Raw genomic sequence first — 22,658 nt, forward strand, 5'->3', positions numbered from 1 at the left:
TATTGTTGTTAATTTGTCAGTTAAGTTACTCGAAAAATATAAATTTTTGACGGAAACGCTTTAGAATAAATTATTTTTCTCTCTTTCTCCCCATATAAAACTCAATATGTGAGTAGGTGTTGGCAACTACTAAATATTAACCAAAAATGCTAAAACGAACACCAAACAAACTTTTGAAAACCTCATCTAACCTTTCCTAACCGATGGAAAGGTTGTAAATCACTTTCGAGTTTATGGGTCCCCCCCCCCCCTCTTCATCTGAATACCGAAAACAACACCTCCATCACCTACTAAACACCGAAAACAGAAATATAGTAAGTTTATATATTTTTAGTATTTTGCTAGGTTAGGAAACGTTAGGTAAGGTTTTAAGGGTTTGTTTGGTGTTCTCTTTTGTATTTTACCCCACATTTTCCCTCTACAAAGCCCTGCCCACTTAGAACAGCCGATGTTGTTGGTATTTGCAGGGGGAAGGGTCATATAACCAAAAAGGCTCATTTGTGATGGAAATGAATATCAGATTCCCTTCAAACAACGCAAAATATGCCACGAAAACATATTTTTGTTAGTTTTAGTGGTTGACAAAGCACGAATCTGTACCATAATCTCAGGTAAGTGAAAGTAAATGATCTCGGTTAAGTGAAAATTGGTGATCTCGGTTAAGTGAGAATTAATAATCTTGGTTAAGTGAAAAGTAGTGATCTCGGACTTGGTTATGTGAAATTTAGTGATCTCGGTTAAGTGATAATTAATGGTCTTGGAAAGTGATAATATTAGTGATCTCGCATAAGTGATAATTTGTGATCGCAGTTAAGTGAAAATCAACGATCTCAATTAAGTGAAAATAAGTCGTGTCTGTTAAGTTAAAGTAAGTGATTTCAGTTAAAATTTGGAAAAAGGTCATACACAGAACTCTATTTGATTTGTATATAGGCAGATAGAGCAAGATAGAATAGAATACGTGTAGTGATATTGTCGATTTTTTTTAGCTTTTCTGACTTTGATTTTAAGTGAATTTTTAGTTTCCTTTGTTTTTTTTTGTCTTGTTTGGTTTGGTTAGGTTTACACATAGTTGGGTCCAGGGAGTTTGGAGATTAGGTTAGGTCTTTATGGTTTCTCTGTTTAGGTTAGGTTAGACATGTATGCTGATATCAGAGTTGTTAGGTTAGTTTTTGTTATATATTTTTTTTAAATTGTGTCCTACATCATTTATGATATGTTCTTGATAAACTGAAAAACGTTTCTTCTATGGGAAAATTTCCTAACTTGGCTCCTTAACCCGGACACCTGTTCTTAAATATTACCCACTTTAAAGTTTTCTGTAATACTAAGGTTAGGTTAGGTTTGGTTTCTTTCTTTCTTTAAAGTTTCTTGTAATAGTTATGTTAGATTAATATTGGTAAAATTTTGTTCAGTTGGTTTCATCAGTTTTTTGCATGTTTTAATACCATAATTTCCCTCTACTTCAAAGCCCTGCCCACTTTGTCTGATCAAAATTTCATTTGGAAAATATTCGGGAGAGGTCACCCACGGAAATCTATATCGATTTATATTAGGAAGATAAAAAAATAATAATTACTTTATTGCGTTTTCATCGTAAATTTATATTTCCAAGAGTCTTACTTTTCAATTTCACTTTAAAAAAATGCTTTTTTAATCACACAAAGTGAATAGGGCTTTGAAAACGAGAGAAACCTAACAAAAGTCAACTTAACTGTTTCAGAAAACTTTTAAAATAGTATAATATCCGAACAGATGCCTTGGTTAAGGAGCTAAGTTCGGAAACTTTTCAAAAGATGAAAAGTTCTTCAGTTTACCAAGAACATCATAAAGTTGGTGGAGGAAACAAATTTTTGTCAAACAGAAAAGATCATCAATATTCTAACCAAAGAACTCTCAAATATCAGAATACATGCCTTACCTAACCTAACCAGAGAAACCTGAAGGACCTGACCTAACAGCCCCCCTGGACCCCCAGGTGTGTAAACCTAACCTAACCCAATAAGACAAAAGATAGAAGCAAAGGAATCTAGAGAACCAAACCTGAAATCGAAAGTCAGAAAAATGCAAATAATATAATTTTACGACAAAAATGCCATCGAGTAAAGTAATGTTATGTTTTTTTTTTTTATTCTATCTCCCTATATACAAATCAGTACAGAGTTTCATGAATTGAAATAGTTTATTTAGCCAGAAAAACACAGATACAGAGTGGATAATGATAACAATATTAACATGGTTGAGCCAGTTGAGAACCTGAGCTCTCTTTTAGTGAAAATAAGTGATCTTGGTCAAGTGAAAATAAGTGATCTTGGTTAAGTAAAAATAAGTGATAATGATTAAGGTAAAATAAGTGATCTCAGTTAAGTGAAACCAAGTGATATCAGTTCCATGAAAATAAGTGATCTTAGTTAAGTGAAACTAAGTGATATCAGTTCCATGAAAATAAGTGATCTCAGTTAAATGAAACTAAATGATATCGGTTTCATGAAAATAAGTGATCTCAATTAAGTGGAACTAAGTGATATCAGTTACATGAAAATAAGTGATTTCAGTTAAGTGATAGTGGCCTTATGATGACGCTACCAGTAAGATCAGCAGTGAGTATTTTTATTTATTTTTGGGTAATAGTTAAGATATTGTTCCTGCCTTAGCAGCTACTTGATGAAATTTCTCCTTAGAAGATAAAAGCTTTCTTACCTTGAGATACAGATATAAAATACAGGAGGAATATTTTTCTTGCAAGATAACAGTTTTGACTTATGATATAGGCATAGGAAGATGGCTGCCACTGGTGTCAGGTTTATACTGTAGGAATGGTTCTTTTTTCAGAAAGGAATTCTGTTCTATTTTAGAAGAATAAAATCGGAAGAAATTGCAGTATTTTAGGTGAAATATGGTAAGTTGTGAAAGATTACAGACAAAGAATGTTTTGCTACTTGATAACTATTGCTACCTATTGATGGTTTGGGTGCCAATGATATCATATTGGCGTTGAAAAGGCATCAGCATCTAACGAGTAAAGAACTTCAAGGTGTACAGCACGAGTGGTCAGGCACGTGAACAGACATCCCCACCTCTTGAGACGTGTATGCCCTTGTTTAATGCTGAAAGGTCCGAAGCAATCCGCCCTGCGTAAGCAAACGGTGGCTTACCTGGAGTAACTCGGTCCTCCAGTAAATCTGCTTGACTCTGCTGCACAGGATTCCAGTAGATCCGGCGCACACCATGCAGAGCAGAGTAATCTTGCTCAGCAGCCGGCGACATCGGGAATCCAAAACTTCTGTCATAAACACGCCACCGTGTGTTCTCTTCTGGAGTGTCCAGCCTGATTTTCATGTATGTCCCGCACTAAGATTTCAGTGACGTGATGTTGATAAGGAAGTAGGATGGGATGCTGGCTGCCCCGTCAATAGGGGGCATTCTTCGTTCGACCACCCACCCTGATTAGTTCATCCTCGCTCAAAATTGTTTCCAGTCTGCAAATCTCACTTTGCCCCCTCAGTGTACCCCTAGCAATAGCTTTCATCTCCTCCAGATAACACTCCCTTTGCACCGAACGTAGGATGGCTACCTCAGCCTCTTGCACCTCTGTCATACTTCATACTTATTCCACCGTGATTGTCTTGCTGGTGGCTTACAGTATATTCTCAAGCCATTTTATGAATCTTCTGAGCCAAGCTACTCCTCTCAGTAAATAGGGCCAGTTTGAATATCTAGCCCACAATATATACAGAGCGTTTTTTGTTTGTGTGTCTCGTGTGGCTAGGCTACCAGTCGCCAAAATAGCCAATGTCTGCTTCACTTCCATGTCGCCACTTAGATTCAGTGGTAGTCTAGGCTTTTCCGGCGTCTGTTCCTCGACCTTCCACAGAAAAACCGGTGCTTGGATCCATCGGCAAACATCAATCAGGTTCCCCAAAGAAAGTCCTCGGCTTTCATCGTCCTCTGGATTCATTGACTTACCTACACGCCTCCACCGTTTCATTTCTGACAGTTCCTGTATCATAGCCACCCGATTTGCAACGAAGGTATGGAATCGTCGACTGGCATTTGCAAGATACTGGAGAACTAATATGCTACCGGTCCAAAAGAACGATTTTTTTATATCCATGGTCAGTTCTTCTCTCATTCGGTCAACATTGACGGCTAACACAGCTGCGCAAAGTTCCAATCGGGGTATTGTCTGTTGTTTGAGGGGAGCCAACTTTGCCCTGCCGTATAGAAAGGAACAGTGGATCCTTCCTAGGTCGTCTGTCACTCTGAGATAGGAAACCATACCGTACGCTGCCTGCGATGCATCGCAACATGTAAGCAACTGGACTGAGACTGCTCGTCCAACCTCTTTAATCTTGTAACATTGGGGAACGCGGAGGCTCGCCAGATTCAGTAGGTCTTTTAACCATTCCTTCCATGCTGTGTTATTGTGCTCCAGTAACGGTTCATCCCATCTTCCCTTTCGCCTGCACTCATCTTGAAACAACATTCTTGCCTTGATGAGGGACGGTGCAATGAACCCGAGAGGGTCGTAGACTGAGCTAACAATGCTCAAAAGTCCTCTTTTTGTAGCGGGTCTGTGCGGTACTTGAACCGTGGCAACAAGTTGGTCATTCTCTAGGTCTCATACCACACCTAAGGCACGTTCTAGTGGTAATATGTCTTGAATTAGGTTGAGTTCTTTTATCCCCACATCTCTCATCCAGATGAAAAGAATTGAGGATGCCCTTGGGGTTACTTGCCCATTTTTGTTGGCCGAAACCCTCCCTTTGATAGCAGATGTCGCAGTTGCTGAGACATCCTAGTAGCATCTCCCGGGGATTCCACCGATATGAGCAGGTTATGCACATAAAAATTACATTCTGCTTGTACCACAGCTGCAGGGTACTCAGCGTTATGATCGTGGAAGGTACGTCGAAGGGCGTACTCTGCGCACGACTTGCTCCACACTCCTCCAAAGAGATGAACCTTCATTCCATACGAACTCGGTTTATATATTTGTATAAGTCTTCACCGTCCCACCATGATGGAACATGGCTTCAACGTCAGCCATGAGTGCAATCTGTCCTTGTCGGAATCGTAACAAAACACCTAATAGTTTGTTACTTAGGTTTGGTCCTTGTTGCAATTGGCTGTTCAATGACGTGTTGGAGCAAACAGCGGCACAATAAAAGATGATCCGCATCTTCCCTGGTTTGTTAGGGTTTAATACCGGGGTGATGCGGGAGGTACCAGGTCAGCCCCGGACTGGAGTGGAGCTGGGAAGTGGGCACTCACTCTGCATAACTCTTGTGTAACAGTTATTTTATTTCTTCAGTGAACCGTTGGTGCAGCCATGGATTTTTATAAGTCGTTTCCTTAGACTCTTCAGTTCAGCCATGCGTTTGTTATTAGGAAGACCTGGCCCCTCTTCTTGAATGGTGGTTTCCTTCCTTGGTGCCAGTGACTGACCACAATTTCAGAACCCTCTTGTCCTCTACTGAGTAGGTGGCACTTCCGCTGCCTTTGGTATGGACATTTTCTATTTCCCAGAAGAGCCTGACCTGTTTCTCCAAACTGTTTTAGGGGTCACTGTAGGGTTTGTTGTCAAACAGTTCATAATTGTAGATGATGTTTGGTAACCCATGGGTGAGAAGCAATATAAAGTAAATGTCGTCTGACGTTGCGAGACGAAGGATTTGTTGTGATTGTGTTGTCATTACGCTTTCCACTCCCGTGATGCTCTCCCGTTTGTCTCCAGATTCCAGGGTGGGCATATTCGAACATCCCATTTGCTGCTGAGCCAGTGGGTAACCAGCAGGGATCAATATATGCATTGATGTCGGTGATTCAACTTGAATGAGACAGCAGGTCCACCTCGTGGGCCGAGGGCCCCAGACCCGCCTCGTGGCAGCGGTGGGATGTAATTCACATGGTATCAGGTCAGGAGGAATAACTGTGATACTGTGGGTAAATTTTGTTTAAGTGTGATTTGTATTAACCATTTCTCTGCACAGGTACCTAATCATTTCACTGTAACTAATGAATATTTCAGATTGCTAATAATTCTGTTCCGTAATTGTTCCAGTATACAGTAGAGTATGTAATTCTGTGCAAATTTTTTTTTCTGTGGTTTTACGGAGAAGTTGAAAACAGTTCACGGCAAATACTTTACTTGAGGTTAGGGTAGAACAATTGCCTCAAGAAAATTAGAAATTTGTTTTAAAGTAAAGTGTACAGTTAAATGTAGAAACTTGTAATGTTCAGAGTATTGAAAAGTGTCTGAGAAAAAGAGGTTAGCTACCTAACTATTTTTTTTTTGCAATCTTTTTGTGAAATCTCAGGAAAGTGTTGGTTGTATGCCAAGGTAATATTTTTTTTGGGTGCCTTTCTGCACTGGTACCATAGCAATTGTTGTGATCACTCGAGTTAATACTTTGATATTCACAGACAATGAGCAAACAGTGAACATCTGCCATGTTAAGAGTGTTTTGGGTCAGTGTTTTTTCTGAGTGTCACCAGAAGGCCATAATTGTACTAAGGTTATGTAACTGAGTGTTATTTGAAATTGTGACATATTTTGGATGTATTTGTTTTGATTTCAATTGGAAATGTTTTAGTTCTCAGTTGACGTCAGTTTTGACAAGTGAATTTATTTGTATAACACGAGTTGTGTTATATATTTCCGAGTATATGGTATTTTTGTATTGTTTCTATCAGAGTATGATTTTAATGCCAAGGGCATTAGTTCTAGCAGTATAGACTGACAGGCATTGTCAGTAAGAGTGTTTTATGTTTATTTGAGATCTAATACATGTGTAATTTTAGCAATTGCATTGATGGTTTGAGGACTCTGTGGTGATATGGACATCTGAAAGAACGCAATCTTTGAAAATTGATTGTTGAAAGTACATGTAAGGAACCCCATTTGTGAGTACAACAGAGCACATTGTGAAGTGATAACAGTGTTAAAATCATTGCAATTGAAAAGACAGCGAATACTTGTTGAGCACCGAGGGGACAGTCTCGTAAAGTATTACAGTATTACCACTTCATTTTTTGTGAGCGTAACTTTCAGTAATGGAAATGCCTTTGGTTCTTTTTTAAGTTGTTTGATTTGCTAGAGTACAGTGTAATTCTGGAAGAGTTCCTACTGTTTTGCACCATACAGAGCTTGACAATAACAAGTACCATTGCTTTGAGTGCACAGTAAGTGTTTTGAAAAGTGACAAAAGAGTACAGTGATGTTTTTCTCGTGTATTCATCAGTAAAGCGGTAAAGTAAAAGTTCACATTCCAGTATTATCACTAGGGGAGTGAGTAATAAGTTGAGTAGTATTTGAGCAGTAATTGTGAACAGTATTTCAAGAGTTTTTTGTGTATTAGGTCAGTTAGGAAGTAATCCGTTGTTTTTGAAGGTCTACACTGTGCCTGTGTTGTGTAGTTACAGCGATTTGTTGTGACCTCCAGGCATGATGGCCGTCACACGAGGACAGTTCAGGGCAGCCAGCTCAGAACCTGTGTCCAGTAAGTTGATGTGTAGAGTTGAGAAGTATGTGGGTGGAGACGTGTTCATTCACAGGAATGACACCCAGGTCTCGCCACCAGTTGCTTCCTCAGGTGCGTGGCCTGATGGACAGGGAAGTGTAGAAGGGAAGAAGAGTGAGGAATGCTTCTCTTGCTAGTTATGTGAGAGACTGGCATCAGCGTTGCCGAGATTTCTTTAAAGGGTTGTGGACCTTTGACTGGAAGGCATTGGTTGTTGATGCGCATGGTGAAGAGTGATGTTTTGCATATTTGTGTTGCAATTGAGAAGTACAACTGGTAAGTGAGAGAATGTGTTGTTGACTTGCATCAGTAAGTTGTGGAAGGTAAGTATGTTGTTTGCCCATGTGAGTGTGGAATGTGGCGAACTGGGAATGTTTGTGAGTACAGTATGTTGGTGTATGTGATTTTTTTTTTTTGAATTTTTTTCCAGAGAGGGATTGTCAAGTTGCAGTAGACACAGAGATTGGAAGATGGATTGGCTGTTCTGCAATCATCTGATGGGTATCTGTTACCAGTTGAGTAAAGATACCTAGCTCGGCTTGTTGTTGTTGTTGTTGTGTATAGGAGTAGTGTTCGTGACTCTTAGGTGGAGTCAGGCATCGACAATGGCGCTGATTTCGCTAAATGGCAAATGCCATAAGTACAGACATATTTTTGGTTTGGTTGTGCTCCCATAAGGACCGTTTCGTTTTGCGTCGTATTCTGGGGATTATCGCCGCTCGTTCGGGATCCCTTGAAGGTTGCTGCCTCTCACGAGTAGGACAATGACTCTTTCATTTAAAGTCATTCAATTCATTCCTTCGACTGAATGGGGTCTGTTCATCTACATCCTAGCTTGAGAAGTCTAAGTTAAATCTCAGTGGTGTCGAGTAAGCATTTGATTAATCTCTAAGTGAAACTTTTGATATGAGAAGCTGTATCTCCAGAGTGTGTAATGTGTAAAAAAAATTTTATGCTATGTATGTAACCCCATGTTTATGTTTTTCTTTTTCATTACATTATTCCTATTTATGTTTAATTACCTGTATTTTGTTTCCCTATTCAATGTTGTCAATGATAATAGATTGTGTTTTTTAACTACCGTTTATCCCATGTATGTAGCCATTGTGTTCTTGTTTTGTATGTCTTTTGTGCCAGATGCCTGTAATCGTCCTGAGATGTGTTGTTACGAGTGTATGTAGTGTGAAATCGTGACGAAAGGTAACAGTTATTTAAAGAATATGTGTAACTACTTACATGTTTAGCGAACGTTACCGCATAATAAGAATCTTGGGGAAAGGGGGAGCTTTGTCATGGTCACGTTGACTGCTAGTCTGTTTTAGAACCTGATTCTTATTATACTCCACGAACGCAAAACATGAGTGGGTTAGCTATCCCCTAGAAGAAGCGTGTTTTTCCCATTTGATGTTTACAGTCATGATCCCTCCCAGTAAGTCCTGCCTTCGAACACAGTTGTCAATATGTTTTTTTCACTTCTGCTGGCCAGCTCAATCTTGAATTACGTAGTTTGTGCAAATCAACTCAAGTAATTCGCCAGACCTTTGTCAACTGAGGGTCATCCTTGCATGTGTGACAGTTGGTTTGTTTGTAATTTTTGTCATTGCGTGAGTAGCGATCGCTGGCAACTCTGGGGTATATATACCAAGGCGGAAAGGAGAGACTTCCTCCCTTGACGCTCTCCCGTTTGTCTCCAGGTATGTACTGTAGATGTGTTCCCTAACCATTCAGTTTGATTCAGTCATTGTAATGGATTATCAGTGTTCATCAGTGTTCATGTTGTAACAGTGGAATTGTCATTCACCCAGTGTGAGAAGTAATATAAAGTAAATGTCGTCTGACGTTGCGAGACGAAGGATTTGTTGTGATTGTGTTGTCATCATGCTTCCCACTCCCGTGATGCTCTCCCGTTTGTCTCCAGATTCCAGGGTTGGCTTATTCGAACACCCCATCGGCTGCTGAGCCGGTGGGTAACCAGCAGGGATTAATATATGCATTGATGTCGGTGATTCAACACGATTGAGACGGCAGGTTCACCTCGTGGGCCGAGGGCCCCAGACCCGCCTCGTGTCGGAGTGTATCCGACTACAACAGCTGCTGTTACACCAAGGCCTGTCCATACTGCGAAGGGGGCTCCATCACCTCCTCCTCTGACCTCCAGCAGTATTAATGCACACGGGGCAACTGTTCCACTAGGAGCTCCACAGTAGTCTTGTTAACGTGTTACGACTCCCTGGAGGTGTCTCCATCTCGAGACGTCATGTGTTGCTACTGATTCCTGTAATGCTGACGGGAGACATTCCATGACTAAGTCTCCAGGCAGAGAAATCATCCTCGCTTTCCTCAGACCGGCACTTACGACTTCTAAATCAACTTCTGAAGTCCACTGTGTTGACTCCTGCACAAGTGTTTCCATGGAAAGCTGCACCCTCTTGCCTCTTACTCCCAATTTCCTCGCTAATTGTTGGGTGCAGAACGATCTGTTACTGCCAGAAGCTATAAGTGCCAAAGTCCTGGCTGTATTTCCCAAACAGATTACCTTTTCTCGAACCTTGACATCTACAAAGGGCAAGATTGTCCGCAGCCTCCTTTTCCAATTTCGTCCACTTACTGTCTGATCTGACTGCATAAGTGTTGCTCCTCTGCTTGACTCTCCCGTGTTACTCATAGTTCCACTCCCTCTGTGTAATCTTGGACGAGCACGCATTGTAACCCTGTAAACCAGATGCTTGTCCCCTTTCGGATTGGCGTCCTTCTTTCCCATAATTATTCACTTCATCATATGTGCTTCGTCTTGAATTAAGATCCCACTGGCTCTGACTCGGCATAGACATGCCATCTCCGGCATGGCTTTCCAACCACCAACAGGCCTAGGTGTACTCCGATATCTACTTACCTTTTCTTCAGTTTTGTGGAGCCACTTCGAATGTTTCGCAGTGCAATCATCAACACCGCATCTAAAGTCAGACTTGCACTCAGCAATCAGATGCGTGTTGTTCAGGCAGACGTAACAACAACGCAAGTTTCTTACTAGCGAAACCCCCGGCTCGCTTGCTTGATGCTCATTCTTCTTGGGTTTGTCCCTTCTTTTGGTCATCACTGCTGCTTTTGTTATGCACGAAGTCTCTTATCCACTTGATTCCAGGGAGAAAGCCACTTTGTTCCTTACAGTATGAGAGTGTGATTCATCTGTACATCGGTCTTGTAGGTTGTTGGGCAGCCTTGCTACTACGCTCCGAATGCATGTCCGCATGTCCTTGTGTCCAGCTCACGTAGTAGGTCCCAGTTTTCCAAATAACTAATGCTCCCCAACCTGGTGTAGTGGTCCGGCGTATTCAACGCCTGGTTTAGAGGCGGGCGACCCTTGACACTGTCCACCTGGTATGGCGGTCCTGTGTACAGTATATATCAGGTGCCTTCAAGAGAGTTAAGCCTCTCAACTGGCTCAGCCATGCGAATCTAATATTATTTTTCTTCGACTCTGTATCTGTGTTCTTCTGGCTAAATAAACTGTTTCAATATCAATATCAATATAACAACTCATCTGCCAGTTTTTACAGGCCTCTCCCATCTCCTGACCTTATGGGGGGGCCATCCTGAACGCCTATCACTAATTCCTCCGCATATGCCTGTTCACCCCTGAACCTCTGTGTGAGAAGTGCCAATGCTTTCTTGCATCCCTTTCCTGGGCCCAACCTCTCACAGGATTGTAAGACTATCTTCATTTCCCTTCCGGTGCAGGCTTGTAGAAGAGCATGTAATTTGTTTGAATCCGGCATTGATGCATCATCTATGAAGCGATTAAATGCCCGATTGAAGTCCCAGTATTCGGTTTTGCTTTCCTCTTTGAACGATGGAAGAGGGGTTTATGGCGATCGAAGTGTAGCCATTAGTTCCTTCATGCTTCGACTCCATAATTCCGCCTGTGTCTCGTGCCTAAGGATTTTATCTGAGGCATCTTGTGCCTGCTTGTGAAGCCGTTGAATCATGGGGCAGGCGGACGATGAACCAATATACTCTGACTCACCCTGGTGAAGAAATTTAGATGATCCCTGATCGAAACTCACGAGTGCTTGTTATTCATCCTGACACCTATCAATCACTTGTAGTGGCAACCGTTTGGCCGTGGTTCACTTGATCCTCGCAGTGTCCGAGTCGGTTGAGTTTGTACTGTGGGTTCCTTTGCTTCTCCCTTCATTCTGGTTATTTCAGCTTTGAAATCTTTAAGGATTGTGGCAGTTTGGATACTCGCCTGCTTATTAAGCTCATTTAGGGCACACCCTCAGTTCGTGCCATCACTCGTTCATAAGTGTCAGTAATTGATGAAACTCCACGTTGTCCAAAGTGCTCTCCGGCGGTCCACTCTTGCCTTCCCCCCGCAGTTGGCATAATTGCCAAAACAGTAGACGATTTCCCATCATGAGTATCATCACACTTCGCCACAGCTTCACCATCCGTGTTGATTATGTATGTAGATTTATCATCCCCCCATACTGTCCTTTGTCCCGTCCTGGCCTTGCTGAACTGTGTACTCCACACCTCGTTATGGGCGGGCGATTCTTGGCACCATCCACCTGGTATGTTGGTCCGGTGTACTCCACGCGTGGTTTAGAAGCGGGTGATTTTTGGCACCGTTCACCTGGTATGGTGGTCCGGTGTACTGCACTTCTGGTTTAGAGGCGGGTGATTTAAAAAAAAAAACACACTTGCCTTGGTAAGGCAGAGCGTTGTACATCAAACTTGTGTTTTAGAAGGGTGACTGTATTGTATCATTCCTCCAACACTTCCCGACGATACCGAAGTTACGTTGTAACGCACACCTTCATAAGACGTATTGATGACACCGAAGTTACCTTGTAATTCACACGAAACAACACTTCTTGGCGTCACAGTAGGTACATTATAATGCATGATAACGCTACGTATCGGCGTATGAACGCACCTGCCTCCTGTTCCAATAGTACAGTAGGTGTGGGGAACTGGAAGGGAAAGGGGAGGGAGCGCGCCAAGGCTCACCAACGCCACGTATGCACGCCCGTCCTGCCCAGCTGTTGGTGTGCATGAGTAGGTGGAGAAGCTCGCTAACTTTCCTCCCTTCGCCAGGGTGAGTGTAGACCGTCACCTCTCAGATGTCAACTTCAGTCGTAGGCTCTTGTTTTGACTGTTACTGCCAATGAAGCAGTAAGTACGCGATGTCTGGATAAGAAGAACTGTGCACGTGGACTCAATGATGTTTAATGGTCAAAACCTGTCAATACAATGTTAATGTTAGCACAGTACTCATGATTTGTGGATTCCAAGTTAGATGACAAACAACAGCTTCATATCGTACACAATGGTAACAGCATTTACTGCACACTTATCTGATAATTACAAAGATGTATACATAGTATCTCCCAATACATAACAGTTTAGAACAATAAAGACTCACATGAAAATAGACTTGCGTGTAACGGGTCCTATAACTAGTCTGTAAGTGATATTCGTGGTGATGCTCACAGCTCGACAATGTATCCTGAACTGCCCACCCAGGACAGATGGAGTAGAAAGCCTCTGGTGTGTTTACAGTGATCAGTTGATAAATACTGCCTTATGATTTCGTTCAGGGGCCAGGGGTGGCCATCGCAACAACAACTCTCTTAATACTTGCGTGTCATTTCAGCAGATCTAATACCATCAACACTGCTAGCCTCACTCCTTCAACTTAACTAGTTAACTCTGTGTTCATATCAACTGTTATCCTAAATTCCACCATTAACGCTCGCACAGTGCGTGCGGTAACACAAGGTTTATAATCACTTTACTCCACCAACAATTAAAAATTATGAGATGAAACTATGAGTTGGTAAGACCAAATGATGTTCTAGGTTGTGTAGGTATTGGATAAGACTGAAAATTTTAGGATATTTAAAGTGTGTATTCTTAGGTAACATTTCGGATTCTATATCTCTGCAAGTTGCATAAATATCACACAAAGCATTTCTGTAAGATTGCACCTTGGTGTTGTACATCAGGTGGTATGTAGTACTGGTTGTACAACTACCCATTTGACTGTCTATTTTAAATGTTATAATAATAAAAGAACATTTCTGTCTGCCTGTCTCTGTGTTCAGCCATTGCTTCAAAATGGAAGCAGTTAAGAAACCTTGAACTTGGCACACATATTACATGGGGTCCCAAGGTTGTGCAACATGGTGTTACTATAGACCATGGATCCCCGGGGGGTCCGGGCAAGAACTAAAAATCTTCACCAACATGAAATATCGTCACAGCGATTGCGCGAGGTGGTTACTGTGACACTCAAGATTAGGTTAGGTTGAAGTGGTTTACCTATGTTCGTAATATTATATTAGGTTAGGCAATGTTCGGTTAGGTTAGATTTAGTTAAGTTGGTTTTCCGTGTTAGGTAAGATTAGATTAGACTAGGTTAGGTTAGGTTAAGTTAAGTTGAGATGGCTACCTGTTTCAGGGAGGGCAAGCTGTGACAGTCAAGCATATGCCTAACCCGAGTGTAGCCGAAAAAAAATTGTTTGTTATTTTAAAGTTTATTATTTGTGTGAACGTTCTATGCACACACTTATTAATATATTTGTGTACTGGAAAAATGGAGGCTTACCTCCTCCTACCCCCCTCTCTTACGAAATCACCTCACCTCCAGTACTTTTAGATACTTAACTTTACCGTGGGAAGGGATTATGAATCTTTTATGAAGTTCTAAGAAGATTTCAGCCCAGTTTTTAGGGTTGCGATATTGCGGGGCACTATCTGGAACGTATAAGTAAAAACATTATCTTGGTTGTTGTGTTGAACTTCTGTCTGTGATGTTCATATAAGCGGCTCTGCCAGTGTACCCCTGGCGTCAGGTCTTAGCTAAAAGGCGCTGGAAGCAGTCACCGTTCGATACGTCCCGCTTAACTAATTTATTTGTTTAAGGTTTACTTGTATAATTTAGTTACAATATAATGGCAATCTATTATTAGTTCACTTACACAAACGAATTTATCAGAATTAAAGTAGCTGACGAGAAATAGTGAACTCGTCTAAACCAGGTAAAAATATCTGATGGCTATGTAAGTTCATCAAACTAACTACAGATATTTATAATAGTAACAAGCATACACCACTGTTAATATTTTTATGCTTGTGAATCATCATGGATTATACGATTTATTGTGAGAAATCCCGGATCTGGTGCTGACAACAAGCCTATTTTACTTTAAATTCACACCAAAATCCAGGACCCGAATGTGCTTCAGGGCTCCTCGGGAAAGTCGTTACAAGGTTTTATTTACAATTTAATATTATTAACTGTCATTATACAAAATAATTTCCACATTTGTATTATTAGTTATCTGTTAAGTTTTGTAAATATTAGCAATAACAACACAAAGTTAACATCACTATACACTATTTTAATTAAATTACTGTACTTGTTATGCTGTACAAAATTGAACTACAGGTTGACAACCCTTTATCCGAAATTCCAAAAACCGAGAAGCTCTGAAAACCGAAAACAAAAAATTTGCGGAGCATGTATTTTTTTTTTTTTTGTATTAGCCCACCCGGGCACAGGTCACTGACCCACATCGGGGCCTGGGGGGCGAAAATGTAATAGTTATAATAATCAGAATAATAATAATGATAATACAGTAATAATAATAAGTATTCATAGTAAATAAAATTTTTAATACAAAATACACAAAAATAAAATAAGAATGATAACAATAATAATAATAACATTAATACTGTAATAATATAATAATAATAATAATAATAATAAAGAAATACAAGAATGAGAAAAGATCAAAAGTGAGAAACACGACCTAGACCTATGAATAATTATTATTATTATTATTATTATTATTATTATTATTATTATTATTATTATTATTATTATATTTTAGCTCCCAGGCCCCAATGTGGGTCAGTGACCTGTGCCCGGGTGGGCTGATCCCTGTAAAAAAAAAAAAAAAAAATTCTGAAAACCGAAAAATTCCAAAAACCGAAATGCATCTGGTCTCAAGGATTTCGGATAAGGGATTGTCAGCCTGTATATCTTAGCATTGTGTCTTTATTTCTAAAAGAAGTAGTCCTGAATGGTACTGTCTATTGAATTAAAAGAAATAACCGTTGATCTAAATTTGTGCAGTAACAAACCGTAATTGAGAATGTCAAAATTTCAGCTCTGATGCCAATGGTCAGTTGTCCTTTCAGCTAGAATCATAGACATGTTTTTTAATTTGCTAGAATGTCACAAGCACGTCGGCAGTAATATAGGAGGGAAATGAAAGAACATTGATGGTTTGTTACATTCACTGGAGTTGTTGAAGGTTCCATTAAATAAAAACAAATTTTCAGCTCATTGCTACCAAAGAGATGTTACTGTTCGTTTAGAAACAATACATAATTTTAAGTTGCCAAGTTCTAATATGAATTGCAAACTACATTCTTATTTTTTAAAGACAATAGTATTAGGTTATATTTTAGGTGATAAATCATACATTAGAAACTGGTCAATGATTTTTTGTTTATTTTTTTATCTGGGATGAAGGCCGTTGGTACAATACCTGAAGTGTGGCGTTAATTAAAAATTCTTAGTGAGTGATACTTTTTTATCGTTTGCAGTAGTGTCAAAGAAGTATAAAACTGCATTGTGACGTGGTTTATTATTTTACATTATTTTTAAATGAGTTTACTTTGTTACAAATTTGTTTCTAACACTGGTTTATGGATTTACAGGTTAGAACTTCAGAAGCATCTGTGGTAAGTACAAAGTCTTGATTATTTGAAACCTCATCATATTTTGTATCAGTTATACCAGGTAAGGTTATACATAGGTGCAGTTTTAAATATGCACGTCCAGATTTATGATTTGCGTTGGGTTGAAAATTTACTAAAATTCACCAAGACAAAATTTAAAATTACTTTAAAATAATTATACGTGTTAATGGATCTTTAAGATAACAATTAAATTTATCCTTCATTATTCTATAAAGAGGGAATAAACTTTGAATCCTGAGCCTTTATTTATCAGGGCTCAAACGTTATTTTTATTTATTTTTTATTGCATGCATCTTACTAACCCTGCAGACCGTACAGTACAAGAAACCTAACCGGTGTTAACGTCTTGTACTGAGATAAATCAAGGCTTCTAACACTTTATGATGAGGTTAGGTTAATTTACAATGTATAGGTTTAATTATAACTGTATGTAACACTTAGAATGAGGTTTATAGAGGTACTGTAGTTTTTTTTTCAGATGAAGGTAAGGTTTGTGTATTTTAGAGCAATACAGGGTATAAATGCAATATTTTCAGGTGCAGATGACATACATATGTATTTCTTTTCATTACATATAATTATGATATATAAAGTTTGTTTTAATGCAGTTAAAGTTTGTCAAATTTTTAGTACAATACAATTGTATTTTTCTTTACCAGGCATGGATAAAATACATATGTATTTCAATGCAACACATGTAAACTTTATTTTCAGATGAAAGATAATGTACCTAGCTATGTATTTTTTTTTAATTAAATGTAAATTAATTCTGAATGGGTGTAAGGTTCATGTATATATTTTAGTGCAACAGTTTTGTAAAGAGATTTTCAGGATGAGGTAAAAGATTAGTTGCATATGAGTTTTGGTGTCACACTTATGAACACTTTTTTTTTGAAGAAAGAGATTACTGTATATCGTTCTGTTTAATACAAATGCAAAGTTTTCGTTTTCATGTGAAGATTGAGTACATATGTATTTCTGAAAGATTTACTTCTTTATGGATGAAGGAAAGTACATAGGTAAATCTTATTGCAGCACAAATGAAATTTTTTTCATTTCATATGTTTTTCAGGTCTTGATAAAGTGAATGCATTTCCTTTAACGCAGCAGAAAGAAAAATACTATTATTTTTGTTTCTTTAGTTCCTTTGGAAAAGGACCCCAAGGCATTTCTATTGTCACATTCCATTTTTTCTTTCATTAGTCCGAATACCTTTTTTTTCGTACTCACATATGTGTGGTTTTCTCAGTTGAGCATGAAAGCAAATACAGTGCTCTGTTTATAAGCTCAACACATATGTAAATAATCTTCAGTTCACAAATGTAATCCTTGGACAATAATGTACTAGCTTTCCTAAAACAACTCCTGTACTATTTCTGATCAATGCAAATACACTCCAGTTAAAAATATATGCATGGAAATTCGAGATTATATTGAGGGTTTGTGCATCGAATAAGAGCGGACTCAGTACTGGCCCCGAGCACTGTTAGTGTTAAGTCTTAAAACGCACAAGACTTTCTTACAACATTATGATAACTTTTTTTTTGTATACCTTTTTGGAAGTTATTACTGTACAGTATGTATGAAGTAAAACTGACTCTTTTATTATAAACATCCTCTGAAGATCTTCACCAGTGCGTCAAATTCCTCGGAATTTCGCTGAAGTTTAGAAGAAATAAAGTTGAGGTGCAATGCTCCAAGTCCTGGCACGTTAGATATAAAATTAATCGTTGGTCACTGGGGTTGTAGTCTATCATTATGACATATTGATTAGAGGTGAGTCAGCTGATAGAATGGAAGATGCGGTTCGCAATTTAGACATATAATTGAAAATGTTAAGTTTGATACTATCTTTGATCAAAGAATTCATCATAGTGGAAGATTATGAGTTCAGCAATTGCTATTGGTTATTAATATATTATATTTTGTTTAATTACTCGGGATTTAGATTAGTTTGTACAGTTTCGAATTATAAATTACATATCATTTAATGGAAAAGTACTTGTTTATTAATGTCAAATATTTTCCATTGCATTTTAATAATTATTAAGAGTACTGTATCCACACTGTCATGTGTGTGGTGGTGATACTGAATAGGTATTGTCAAGGCGAGGGTGTGGGGCGTGGAAGGCAGCCGAGAATAGTAGAATATTCTTTCAATATGCTTCGTAAGTGTAAATATCATGTTACGATCATCACTCAGATCATTATAAAGACTGATGCATACTCCAATGTTTAACCCTAATGAGGTTACAGTAGTTCCACATGATAGGTGTATAATGTGATAAACTCCCATACTGCGTTAATCAATCTTTGAGAACATATAAACAAAGAATTATATAAAGCATCAATGTTGCTGAATCATGTAATGAATACAATAATACCACGGTGCTTTGAGCTGACGGCAAACAAGATAAATGATCGAATAGCCAATGCCACAAACTCGTAACACCTTGGCTGCCAATTTCATAACATTCGTTGAATCTTTTAACTGAAACTTTTTAAGATATTCTTCAATGTCATAGTTATGGAATATTATTAACTGAATAATTTCCAACTGCCACAGCCCAGGGAAAGGGGAGGGTGATGTTCTAATGAGTTGTAACGGCGGTGGCCGGTAATAAAGTCACAGGAAAAAAGTCACAAAAAAGTCACAATTTTGGCTAGGAAAAAAAGTCAGGAAAAAAAGTCACAATTAATTTATGGTGGCCGGTAATAAAGGTTAGGTTAGGTTAGGTTAGGTTAGGTTAGGTTACCATCAGTTTTGCATATTCCATTACTGAAACTGATTGACATATTAACCTTAAAAAATGTGAGAATTCGATAGTTAACTTTTCTTTTTTTCCTGTGACTTTTTTTCGTGTGACTTTTTTTCTGTGACTTTTTTACCTGTGACTTTTTTACCTGGATTCGTAACGGCTGCCCCCTGCATTTGTCAGCGTGTTTAAACAGGGTGCGGAGGACTCCAAGCAGTTATTTAAAAAAAAAAGTGCCAATATAGTAACCTTCATGGGTGTTATGTTAAATGATAAATTATAATAAATTACATGTGTATAGTGCTTTGCTAAGCGTTAACTTGCGAGGCTACATACATTGAGCAACTTGCAAATGAGAGCAATAGTAAAACACTGAATGAATGAACAGTAGACATTGTTTCATGCTGACAACAAAATTTCATCAAAAACTGACAATAATTAAATTGCACCTTCTGTCATAAGTAGGGACCCGTTACCCGGGCTCTGCTATATGTAATTGATGCATGAAATTACGAAACTTAATTAAAAAACCATAATACATCAATTAGTAGGCTATACCAGCTAGAATTATATGTATGACTGTATTAAAACTATGAACAAACAGGAAAATCTTGCAGCAGGAGCTTCTTATTGTTATTCACACATTAATGTTAAGTATAATAAGCGTAGTTGCCAACTTCCTCGATGTACCAGTCGGAAAAGTCCCAAACTGTTCTATTGGGCGAGTCAGCATCTTAACCGAGTGCAGTGCGCCGACATGTGTGAACTGTTCAAACCGAGTGCAGCAATAAGTTTTGAGTAAGACTGGAGTAGTGTAATAATTCTCTCACGTCCTAACAGTGAATTAGGTTATGACAGACATCAATGGATATAATTTGAGAATGAATGAAGGTTTGTTTTGCTCTGGTAATTTAATTTGTGTTTTAATTTATAATTAGAGAACACGACTGTTTGTGATGATGATGATGTGTGTAAATAATAATAATAATAATAATTGACGGTTTATTGAAAAAGTTCTGCAGCCCGAAGGCTGAAAATATACATTGGACATAAATGACTTATTACATACATTGGTGGTTTAACAAAAGCCTTCATTAGAGAAAGGTAAAGGAACATACAGTGAACATATAGATTATTGTAGGTGTTAAACAGCAAAAACGTAGTGTAGTAATTCCCTCCCAGATGGTGTTAGGAGGGACCTCACGTGGTGTAGTAGTTCCCTCACAGATGGTGTTATGAGGGGCCTCACGTGGTGTAGTAATTCCCTCACAGATGGTGTTATGAGGTGGTGTAGTAATTCTCTCTTGATGGTGTTATGAGGGCCTCACGTGGTGTAGTAATTCCCTCACAGATGGAGTTATGAGGGTGTAGTAATTCCCTCACAGATGGTGTTATGAGGGGCCTCACGTGGTGTAGTAATTCTCACTTCCTCACATATGGTGTTATGAGGGGCCTCACGTGGTGTAGTAATTCCCTCACAGATGGTGTTATATGAGTGAGGTGTGGTTCCAGGCGTTCCTATCGTAGACGGATTAACACATCGCTGGTTGTTGGGTCTCATGGGTCGTTATCACTGGGTACCTGGGACCTCACTGTGTGAAGGTCATCTTGGGTACCACTGTTACTGTTGAGTTGTTCTCACTGACTTAAGCACTGTTCACCACTGTTCACCTCTGTTTAACACTGGTTCCATTCCTTTCCTAAATGAAATAGTAACTTCTGGCGAGAACATGTTGATATTCCGGTGGGGAGGAGGGTTCAGGGGAGGGAGTTGGTATGGGCCAACTTAACAGTTGACCTGGCCGCTCCGAGAGGAGCCTGGGTACGTCTTGACTTCGGTGGTCAAGGATGTATGTGTGTGTGTGTGTGTGTGTGTGTGTGTGTGTGTGTGTGTGTGTGTGTGTGTGTTGCTATGGTTCAATGGTTATACGTCACTAGACCAGAAACAGATGTTCCTCAGGTCGAATTCCATCAAGTTTCACTTAAACAAATATAAATAGCACTCAGTAATGTAAATATTAACTAAGAATATTTAGGTAAACAAAAAAATGCCCAACTTACCTGCTAACACTTTGAAGAAAATGTGACGTAAATTTATTAATGAAAGAAGTAAGATTGATCATTACATTCAGGAGAGATCACAGGGAATGAGGCCAGACTCCTGAGAGACTTAGAAATGAATGTTTGGGGAAAAAATTACTTGTCCATTTCATCACGGCAGTATGTCCGGATTCTCTTTTTTGTTCTTTCCTTAGCGACTTTAGTCTTTTAGAATTATATTTTATTCACTCTTGTATTGGATACGACTTTATATTATAATATTCAAGAATAGTCCGATAGTACATAATAAAAATCTGAAATGAATACCTTTTTGTACAGTATTGACAAACACATTATACCTACGTCATAGCCAGTGGCCGGTTTCAAACACATATGGGCTGTTTGTAAATATTGTCTGATGGTCAAAATGTACAGTGGTGGAAAGGTACTACAAACAAAACAAATAAGCATCTTATTATGAAGAGTAGACGCAACCAACTAATAAACCTTAATCTAACCTCAATAAAACTATCCCACGTTGGTAATTTGTTTCAGGTTGCTTATAAAATAAACAGTTTGGCAGTCCTCTTCCCCCTCTCTCTCTCTCTCTCTCTCTCTCTCTCTCTCTCTCTCTCTCTCTCTCTGCCTCTCTCTCTCTCTCTCTCTGCCCTCTCTCTCTCTCTCTTGCTCTTTCCCTTTCTCGCTTTCTCTCTATTGCTCTTTTACTCTCTAGCTCTATCTTGTTTTCTCTCTCTCTCTCTCTCTCTCTCTCTCTCTCTCTCTCTCTCTATTGCTCTCTTGTTCTCTCTCTCTTCCTTTCTCTCTTGCTCTCTCTCTATATTGCTCTCTTGCTCTCCTTATCTTGCTCTCTCTCTATCTTTCTCTCTCTATCTATTGCTCTCTATCTTGCTCTCTCTCTATTGCTCTCTTGTTCTCTCTATCTTGCACTCTCTCTATATCTTGTTCTCTCTCTCCCTGCTCTTGCTTTCTCTTTCTCTCTTACACTCTCTATCTTGCTCTCTCTTTCTTTTGCTCTCCTGCTCTCTCTATCTTGCACTCTCTCTATATCTTGTTCTCTCTCTCCCTCTCTCTTGCTTTCTCTTTTTCTCTCTTGCACTGTCTATCTTGCTCTCTCTCTCTTTTCACTATGAGCATCATATACTCCGAGAAACTGATTAACTAAATAGATAATAAATTTTCAACTTGTTACACACACACACACACACACACACACACACACATACACACACACACACACACACACAAGCACAAGTCATTTTAACCTAGTTTAATCTCACGGCTCGTCTAGGTGTTGGTCAGGGTTACTTAACGGCAAATAAACTGTTTTTACGTTGTTGTCAGGCATAACGATGATCAGGCTAAGGCTCAGTCAACTCAGCTAGCCTTTATAGAGGGAAACTATAGATCCAGTTCAGTCATCAAGGCTCCTGAGGGTTGATGGTGCAGAGAGAGGGAGCCATTGATTACCCAGTGTTGGTCTGGTCTGGACTGTTGACAAATCCTGGGCATCTAGAGGGTCTTGTTAGGTTAGGTTAGGTTA

At 39.2% G+C, this 22,658-nt stretch overlaps 1 protein-coding gene across 1 annotated transcript; it reads right to left on the reverse strand.

The window, feature by feature from the left end:
* Positions 1-3,637: 3,637 nt before the first annotated feature.
* LOC121870386 lies at positions 3,638-4,486 on the reverse strand. Its single transcript, XM_042372208.1, has one exon. It carries the CDS (start codon positions 4,484-4,486, stop codon positions 3,638-3,640), a length of 849 nt encoding a protein of 282 aa, XP_042228142.1.
* Positions 4,487-22,658: the final 18,172 nt, after the last annotated feature.

Source organism: Homarus americanus, unplaced genomic scaffold (genome assembly GCF_018991925.1).
Source record: "Homarus americanus isolate GMGI-L3 unplaced genomic scaffold, GMGI_Hamer_2.0 scaffold32583, whole genome shotgun sequence".
In the NCBI taxonomy this organism is placed as follows: domain Eukaryota; kingdom Metazoa; phylum Arthropoda; class Malacostraca; order Decapoda; family Nephropidae; genus Homarus; species Homarus americanus.

Coding starts and splice junctions, on each gene's coding strand:
- LOC121870386 (XM_042372208.1), bottom strand. CDS start 4,486: ATGTTGTTTCAAGATGAGTGCAGGCGAAAGGGAAGATGGGATGAACCG.